This window comes from Dermacentor silvarum, chromosome 9, assembly GCF_013339745.2.
Source record: "Dermacentor silvarum isolate Dsil-2018 chromosome 9, BIME_Dsil_1.4, whole genome shotgun sequence".
NCBI classification, from domain to species: Eukaryota; Metazoa; Arthropoda; class Arachnida; order Ixodida; family Ixodidae; genus Dermacentor; species Dermacentor silvarum.
The window spans coordinates 86,069,606-86,079,704 of record NC_051162.1 but is presented as its reverse complement, the minus strand read 5'-3'; the positions used below and the strand labels follow the sequence as shown (position 1 = coordinate 86,079,704).

General features: G+C 45.2%; 1 protein-coding gene across 1 annotated transcript in view; it reads left to right on the top strand.

Annotated features, from left to right (window-relative positions):
• The first annotated feature begins 4,674 nt into the window (after positions 1-4,674).
• The window catches only part of LOC119465357 (arylsulfatase B-like), a 29,058-nt gene continuing 23,633 nt past the window's right edge, over positions 4,675-10,099 (top strand). The window contains exons 1-3 of the mRNA XM_037726145.2: positions 4,675-5,064; positions 6,023-6,182; positions 8,320-8,432. Coding sequence (XP_037582073.1) covers positions 4,954-5,064; positions 6,023-6,182; positions 8,320-8,432 — 384 coding nt within the window. The 5' untranslated portion in view covers positions 4,675-4,953. The remainder of the gene's footprint in view (positions 5,065-6,022; positions 6,183-8,319; positions 8,433-10,099) is intronic.

Genomic DNA, 10,099 nt, shown 5'->3' with positions numbered 1-10,099 from the left:
GCTCAATGTTCGATCGTTGATTTGCCATATAGCGGACGTTTGTGGTGACAGTCTCTTGACCAGTGCTGATGTTCTGCTCTTTACAGAGGTTGGTGTTGCCACGGGATCAAAAGTTGTCACAGTCCCCGAGTTTAGCATGGTTGCTTATGCCAGCCGTGTGGACGCTACCAGAAGCTCTGGAGTCTGTATCTATGTGAGGAATGGGATTGCTGCCAGTAAACTGCCAAACGTAGTGGTGACCAAGGGTGAAGTCTGTGCCGTTCAGCTTGACGAAAGTGGTGTGGTCATAGAAGCCGTGTACGTGTCGCCGAACAATTCAGTTAAAGACACTATAGACGTTGTGGCTACATCTATACCTAGTCTTGCGGCAAGTGAACTGCGTGTGGTGGCTGGTGACTTCAATCGTGCTCCAGACTCTCTTGGTGTTCTCTTGAAGGACACGTTTAACCTGGTCTTGTGTTTAACTTGATCTTGGATATCACAGACGGACAATCAATTCAATATACTGCGTTGGGGCAGCGTGTTACTACACTGACCACCGAGCCGTCTTTGTGTCAATAGAGAAGCAACCAGACGTTCAGCAATATATATATATATATATATATATATATATATATATGTCACATAATGCGTATACCGTGTGTGTGTGATTGAAGCAGCAGTATGCATGATAGTCAAGCTAATCCTTGACAACCAGGAAAGCTAAGAATAACCAGCTGAACCTTCGCTCACGCTACGTATATCCTGGCATAGCTGAGCTAAGCCACTGCTATGTTTTGTCTATAGAATAGTAAGCTGTTGGGCTAGTTGGTTTGACATTGTTATTGGGGGCGAGCTCCACCACCGGAAAAGCAGGCGCCACCGTCGCCGTGACGTGGAATGAGGGATCACGTGGACACAGCGGCCGCGTCGTATGCTTCGGAAGCGCTGAAACGAGCTGAAAACGAAAGTTGATATATTCCCACATGCGCTACGGTACTGCTTAAGTGGGGATGTTTTCCCGCTCGGTTGCCTGCTTCACAACACTTGAAAGCGCTATACTAGGTACTGGCTGCGTTTCAAGGCGTCCAACATGGTGGGCTGTTGCTCGGTACCCCAGTGCCGGACGTGTACGCAACGAAGCCCGGTGTCAGCCTTCACTCGTACCCGCAGGCCAAGCTGCGTGTAGCTTGGAATGCGAAACATAGAACCGGCAAGCAGCCATCAGCTACAACTCGGGTGTGTAGCAAGCACTTCCGCGAGGAAGATTTCAGGTATACGGCGTTGGGGCTGCGATGTTCGGTGAGTGGTAGAAAGCGCGCACTGAGAAGCTCACCTACCTGCGCTGCCCGGTTAATGTCATGAAGATTTGAACTATGAACGTGTTGATGCTAAATACTGGAAAGTTCACCAGCATGGAAAGAGAACGGTAAGAAGCACATTCAAAAAAGGCATGGCATATGCTCATGTTTGTGTTAGCACCAAACAATGAATGTACTGGATTAACAAAAAGAAGCAGCGGGAAATTCGTCGCTGAGAAGACTGATAAACACTCAGTGCGAGGCAACTCGAGAAGTAATAATATTGAAACGTCCAAGAATTTAGAAGAAACGAAAAAAAAAGATTGAATCAACGCGATGGCACATCACGAGTCGCCGTATAGCGTCGAAGTCCCTAGTTATAACGAAATTATTTTTGAACATCTCTCATATCGTCCGCGCAGCAATGGTTGCTTGTAAACTGTCAAATGTTCATATGCTGCGGCTTAAAGCACACAGCACGGTGCGAAAATGCGCTCGCAGCGAAGTTTTGTGTGCGGAGATACATGCAGACGCGCTGTCAGTCGCTGCCACCCCACACGATCACTGCATTGAGGCTTCATTCTGTTATGCTCCATTTGGTTATAAAGACCGCACACTATAAGAGCATATTTCACATAGTCTGCTCGGAGCGATTGCGTACATTTCGCACAAGAAGCTGGGTCGGGGGACTCCATCACGGCAACCGCGCGCAATGGGCGTTCACTGTACGTATTCGGTAAAGAGATACCGCCTGTAAACTATTCAGCGCTTTCTGTTTGTCCGAGATTATTATTTTGACGGTAGGAAACTTCCCTCGTTTGGAGAGTACTTGCAGAAATGGCCAGGAGGGCTCCCGCGTGGTGTTTTTATTGAGCACCGACAGCTAAACCTTTGAGGAGCGCGCCACTTTATCCCTCATTCTACGCAAGCGGGGCGCTTCCGACAGATGGCGACTCCGTAAGTCCTCGCCCCCAATAACTTGCGAAGGGGAGCGCAGAAGCTGTGCGGAAAAGCGACCAAGACAGGAAAGACGCTCACTTGCAACCGAGTTTATTTTGAGAAACCAGACCGCCAGGAGCATTGTTGCGCGTGCGCTGACCTCGAATACATTTTAAAACTTTTTAAATCTTTTTAAACATTATATTGTGTTAAAATATTCGAGGTCAGCGCATCGGCAACAATACCTCTGGTGGCCTGTTTTCTGAAAATAAACTCAGTTGCAAGTTAGAGTCTTTCCTGCCATGGTCTCTTTTGCCGCAACACTTCTGCGCTCCCCTTCATAAGCCCCAACACTTCTGCGCTCCCCATCATAAGCTTTTCGTCTGTTTTCTTTATTTTTCCTCTCTTCACCTCCTAACTCCACTGGCAGACGAAAACGGTAATCGCGCTTCTCGTTCCACACGTGATCCCCCTCATGACTGCCCGCGTCCGTTTCTCATCGCCAGAGACGTCGCAATCCTCAAAATTCGTTCTTTGCGTCTTGGAAAATATGACCTCCTTATTTTTTCAATTTAAAGCTAAACGCACCGGAACAAATGTAATCAAACGAATTTATTGTTATTTATATGTTGTAGTAATTACGACAGAATTTTAGTTCTATTTACAAAAGTAACTTGCACCACCTCGAGAGTTGCTGTTATTAGGGCATCGGAACGCTCGAATTAGTTGCAGCGTCCGTCATCAGTACGCAATCCGAACTCGTTCTTTGCAATCAGGAGAAATGAGCGCAGCGCCCGAATTGACGGCAGCGCACCAAGCCGTGGGCAGTAATACCTGAACCACACTTCCGGTTTCGGTTTTGGGCGCGCTCGTTTTGAACGCTAGCTGGCACGCGTTACGCCGGCTGCGCCGCTCGGCGCAGCATTTTCTTGCTTCTACTGCTCAACCACGCGTGGTCTTGGCAAAGAATCGTTTTATTGTTTAGTAAAAATCATTGCGAACAATCTTTACAAGCCTCCGTCGAATCTATGCCACGTGCAATTTGATAACGTACACGCTAGACGCCTTATGAAATGAGGAAACGTTTACTTTGCTCTCTCTCTCTCTCTCTCTATATATATATATATATATATATATATATATATATAAATGCTCCGCCCGGGCTTTTCCTGCAGTCATCCAACGTAGTGGCACCAGGTAATCAGCAGTAGTCTACGTACGAAGCTTCACCGGATGGCATCAGCTGAGAGAAGTAAATCACAAGTATTATAAAGGAAGACGCAGATGTCGAAAAGCCGTTTAATCCAGCTGACGGCAGTACAACATATGTCGCAACACGGCTTCGTCGCCGTGCTTTTAAAGGTAACAGCGCTAACAAAGGATGCGCGCGCATAGTCTGCGCACTGAACGTAAAAGGGACGGATAATCAGCACAAGCACGTTTCATGCGATTACAATAACAAGCATGTGTCGTGTTGGTATTTAGGCATTATAGGAATACCGCGTGTAGAGGTGAAATATGCCAAAGTGGGGAATGGGCGGCATTACAAACAAAAGCAATTCGCTTTTACATACATGGCGTAGAAAATACCCGACTCATCCCAAACAATACCATAAAAAAATCACCGCCCAAGCACTCCATACAGATGGTTAACGAGCGAAGCTGAAAACGTGCGACCCCGGTGTTAATCACTGGGTTAATCCCAACGGTTCATTAAAGTCTTTCTCAGTTATTGGTTACGTGCTTCGTGTTTCTTGATGACGTTACACATACGTTCGGCTGCGACGGAGCGAACGACATCACTGACGTTATGCCTGCCGTCCGCCGTTGTCGCATTGCCGCTTGCAATTCTTCAAAATTAAATTTAATCAAAAATCACGTTCTTGTGCTGACACGCTTAGCACGCTCGCGCATAATGGTGGCAGCTCCTCCTGAAATTTAGAAAGAGATATGATGTGAAGCCTATTATAGATATTCGAGGGAACGAGACGGGGAGATACAGCCTTTAATACAAGTGGAAATATTTGCGTAGTCGTAAGCCCAGTAATGCCCTCTAGATGATACGGTTACACGTGAAAAACAAATAATCAACAACAAAGAAGATAAGAAGTAAATGAGAAAAGAGCCTGCAAACGTGGGTGTTCATTGAGGAAAAATACTCGCACAGAACACTAAGATGAGCGAACATATACCGAACTTGATTAAATATGGAACATATCAACTTCACAGCTCCCGCTCAAGTGCCCGATATACCACAATCTAAGACGATGTTTGCACCCCCCCCCCCCCTTGTATTTTTGTGCAGGCTATTTGACTATATAGCACGCTTTGCGATTTCTCGAGACGACAGCCACGCGCATTCGATAAGATACGAAAAGAAAAGAAGAAACTACCAAGAGATCCCCATTATCTCCAAGCTCTCGAGTATCGGTGTCAGGCGTTTCGTTCAAGAAGCCGGGCGAGACGGTGAGGTCATCTCAGCTCGTGCTCGCGATATCACGACTGAGAAGGAATGCCCGAGCGCAGAAGTGGCTGCTGCCTTTTCCTTCTGCATAAACCATCGGTGCATCAACAGAGCGCTTTTTTTTCTGTTTTAGTGAAATGACGGGAAGGATCACATCTGGATGAATGCGTTGCGTAAACACACTGAACCCAGCGCCGTCGGCAGCGTCATTTGCGTGAGAGTTTCGCAAGGACTGTGTCACGCGAAGTCGCCCTGTCGTCGCCTGTCAAGATGGAAAGTGCGAAGCAGCTTCTGTGTGTGCTAGCTTGTGTGGTGTGGTTTTCAAGTCCAGCGGAATGCGCTGCCAGACCCAACATCATCGTTGTAGTGGCCGACGATTTGGTTTGTATAGACGTCACTTGTTCATCCTATCTAGCGGGTTCTTGCGACACAGCTAGTTAGAGGTATGTTCGCATGTGAACATTTTCTAGCACTACTGCGATTAGACCTCTTTCGAACGAAGAGTTCTGCTGTGGTCTGCATGAACATACAAACGCATGACCGACATTTTCGAAATGAACATGTATTATTTCACGGGTTTTCGAGTTCTTGTGCGTTTTCGAAGAGCATGGTTTTGGATATGTACACAATAATTAGGTCTTCATGGTCACCGCGTCTCCAAGTTTGGCTTCGGTCTGGTTCTAGAACTGCTTACTGTTTGTACGGCTGATGGGTTGATGAAGTTCGAAAAAATTAAAATTTAGTTCAGGTGTATTACGCGGCAAAATCACTATATGATTATGAGGCACGCCGTATCGGAGGACTCTAGATTAATTTCGACCACCTTGAGGAGATTAACGTGCACCCAGCGCACGTTACGCAGGCGTCATTGCATTCAGCCCCTAGCCTAATGCGGCCGCCACGGCCTGGATTGAAACCACGATCTCGAGGTCAGAAGCGAAATGCCATCGCCCCTGGGTTACAGCGGCGGGTTCTGATTAGCACCTACCCATCGCCCTGTGGTGCTCTTGAGAAACACCCCATAGAGGCCTTTTCTATCCAAAATGCCCTTATCGACCTTTTCTATCTGCGTGTGTCGGCCCCATCACGTGATGGCTTCAACACCTAATGCAGGGCTGACAGTATATATAGGGAAGCTACAATTATATATATATATATATATATATATATATATATATATATATATATATACTACGCCTATCTCCTTGCCTTGTTCGTGATGTACCATATTCTATTCTGGTACAGTATATAGTATATTGTTAGCTGCATTATATCCTCACCTACCCATCTCACTTGTCTCGCGTCAGAATCACGTGGTGCTTTCAATCAATAACTGCAGGGCTGGGGCGATGTGAGCTTCCACGGATCAGAACAGATTCACACGCCCAACATCGATGCTCTGGCTGCAGACGGCATCGTGCTGGACAGCTACTACGTGTCACCCATGTGTACGCCGTCCAGGGCGACACTCTTGTCCGGGAGGCACCCAATTCACACCGGTGCGTATCTGCGGAGAACTGGTGGCAGACCAGTTTGATGATCTATCTATCTATCTATCTATCTATCTATCTATCTATCTATCTATCTATCTATCTATCTATCTATCTATCTATCTATCTATCTATCTATCTATCTATCTATCTATCTATCTATCTATCTATCTATCTATCTATCTATCTATCTATCTATCTATCTACCTATCTTTGTCTCTAACCGTTTTCACGCCAACTTGGGTCACTGTTTAGAGAGAGAGAGAGAGAGAGAAAGAAAGAAAGACAAGGAGGTTAGCCAGTGTGAATACCGGCTTGCTACCCTGTACTGGGGAAAGGGGCAAAGGGAATAAAAGATGATAGAAGGAAAAAAAACAACAACATTGAAGTAAGAAAATTTGCGCAATAACGCGACCCTACGCGCTACAACGTTCAAAGCCGGTCGCACAATTCACAAGCCTTTAAAAACTTCAGCAGAGCCCTTAAGGCCTTGAGTGCCGAAGTCCGTCTACACCAGTGTCCTAAAACTTTTTCTTCTGTGAGGGGGCGATTGTCCAGTTTTTCAAGCGCAGTCGCGAGCACTTTTCTTGCCACATTGTAGCGGGGACGGGTCACTGTTTAGTGCATGCAGGTGCTAATGGGCAGATCATTGGGCTGCTTTGCTGAGGAAACCGGGTTACAAACCAACCGCCAGACCAACTTGGGTCACTGGCTATGGCCACTGGGTACTTGCTGCTCCGCAAGGAACCTCTTTGACGCCAACTATGGTAACTACAGAGTGTGCCACACGGCAAAAGAAAACAAATCGTTTAGAGTTTCTTCGGTGCTGCGTTTAATCGAGCCTGCGTCATATGATGAGGGAGTTGTGTCAGAATGCGTATTCACACAAGCGCCACCCACAGACTTTGCGGTGGCGCCTCTAGATGGCGTAGCCAGTCCAGAGAGAAGCACGAGAGAGGAGCCCGGCGGCATGCATGCCTGATACACGACGCGTCTGTACGGTGGCAGTACGGCGTGCTTCACTGCTAATCGCATGAACTTCGGAATTCATCATGACATGGGTTCAACCGCAAGTTTTTTTTTGTTTAATAGCACATAAGAGTTATTTACTAATGCAGCGCAATTTATATTTCTCTTCAATGTCCCCTGAAATGTCCTTTTGCATGGAATAGAAAGCCAAACATATAATTAAAGTACTGCGAAGTTGCCCGGTGAGAGTGCGCTTACATCGAAGCATTACGACGTTGCTGCTGTAATGACCTACAACTACTATTTGGTTCGTTTCTAAAAGTAATTGCGAAGTGTTAGCAATTGTATTTGATCTCTCGGCAAAAAAGACAAGACAAGAACAATGGACATGCTGCTTGACTTCCTATATTTTGCCACATTAACGAGCCGTGGTTTAAATGTGCAGACTAGGTCCTGTTGGTTATTCAACCGCTGCAAAATAATGTTCTCGGGCCCACCAGGCACACGAAAACCTCAAAGCCCCCATAAAATATATTGAGCAGCCCGTGGAAACTTTCTAGATGTTTTGCTATAAAGTTTATAGAATATGGTTTGCCGACTAGATGATTAGAGGAGTTACGTGCTCACACTTTTTGTTCAATATTATCTGAAGACGTTCTGTGGACGACTCTTTTCATATTGACATCAAACACATGAAGTTCATGGAAAGCAAAGATATATGCTTGTTGAGGTCATTGTACATACAGCTTGTATCAGTCTCTTTACAAAAGTACAAGACTTACAACAGGGCTTATCAATGTAGTTTCCATAGAGTGTCTAAATTCCTTATTGTAAGAAATTATCAGGAAGCCGCATCAGATATTCTTAAGGCGTTGTGAAAAAGTGGAGACCCTTTATTAAACAATAGGTCAATTCCACTGCCTGTCTTACATTGCACCGAGCCCAATACGGAAGCAAGAAAACACAGGAACGAGAAAAAGAAAGCGCATGCAGTATTACTCCTGTTTTAACTAGGATAGCAATAAAATGTAGATTTTTAAACAAAACAGATGTATAGCCTTAAAGAATCGAAATGTTTTGAGAATACTTCAAGACTGATAAAGCTATAGTTTTAAAAAAAGAAAGATACTGATTGGTTGAAATTTTGCAACAATAATGTTCTTTATCTGATTCACAGGGCTGCAGCACAATGTAATCTATTCTGCCATGCCGTATGCGTTCCCTCTTCAGTTTAAGCTGATGCCCGACTACCTCAAGACACTTGGATATGAAGCACATGCGGTGGGAAAGGTAAGCGGTTTACGTCATCGCAAAGCTTTAGCTTGTCTTTAAGCAAATTACCATTGACAGAATAGTGGGATACTGCTGACGAATACTTGAGGAACAACAGTTGTGGCGCCATCTAGTGAAGTCGAGTTCAACCAGAGCGCAAGTGACTACTATTTGAATGATGGGCTATGTTCAACTCAATTGCATGTTAAAGTGTTGCCGACAGTATAATTGTGTATTTATAGTGGGTGTAATATTTACTTCAGTCAAGAATGGCACCATACAAAAAATAACAAACCCAAATGGCTGCCATGACATGACTAAAGGGACTCCCGAGGACTCATGACATGACTGTCATGGACATGCGTGTCTTGTAGGTCAAGAAACAGCCGCCTACGTCTTGGTGCTCTCATAGTCGTTTCGTTAACTTGGTAGGCTCCCCGCACACTGCTTCGCATAACCTCGATTCTCACAGGGCGTGGGATCTGCGGGGTTTTTTTGTTCATTGTTTGCTATAATTAAATTCCGTGCGCAGCAGACACTCTGGGACGGATGCAACTTGCCAAACGGTGAAACAGCAGGATAAGATAAGTTGCACGCAAGGAAATCGCATACTTTTAGACCTTCTATACTGAACTAACAAGAGGGTTTAAAATAAATTGAAGCAGGAAATATGCAAAGTATGATCGTAGACATGAGCTGCAGAATTATTAGCCTCTGCTAATAATCTGAGCATTATAAAACATGTTGAATTCTCTCACGAGCAAACTGAGAAAGCTAAACCTCTGTAAGTACAGCTATTCCGGAGTGGTCACGACAAGGGTTCAGATATAAAATTCCGGGGATGTCCTCAATAAGATATTCACTTTCGGATGTCCGGCGAATGTATAGCCTCCCGGATTTTTAGCTATATCGCGCAAGCGTCCACCACGCGTAATTTAGCGCGTTTAAACGGCGATAATCAGCAAACCTGGCAGAAGTACTCTCAAGTGCACCGAGCACTCTCCTGTGCGAGAGTCGTCTAATGCGATTTTCCCTTCAGGACGACGTACGACCATATTATAGTGCTCTCGCGCGATACAGCTAAAATGCTGGAGGCTGTACCATTCGTCTCCAGAATGGTGCAAAGAAATTAGAAGATGATCTTGATGCCCCATGGAGGAAGTGTTTTCACTGGGACTGCATCACGCTATTGAACTTACTTTATCAGGAGTGAGCGCATTTTTGAAAAGGTAGTCATGTAAAGGTGAAGCAGGTAATTTCACAAAAAAGTAAGTGCAGAGTCAACGTACACCATCAAAAAGCAAGCATTCTCGGGACGCGGAAACGTTTTCAGAAAGGAAGTCAAATGAACATAAAGCAGGAATTCCTGCACAATGAGTTCTCGGCACTGTCCTTGTTCTTCGAGTGTAAAGGCAAGCCGCCATTCTAATTAACGCAGTCTGGGACACGAAAGTGTAACAAAGTGCGTAAGTGTTCGAGACAGTGGGTTAGCGGCCGTAATTAGGCAGGGCAATGATGAGATGTTGGCGAAGGTGGATGTTGAGTACTTCATTTTTAAGTGACTGGTCATGATTATAGAATACCGACGAAACTTGATGCATTAGGGAAAACTGTATATTTGTTTGACAAGAGTATAATGAGACAAGGTTGTATGAGTACGTGACAAGAGCCAATATTGATGAGAA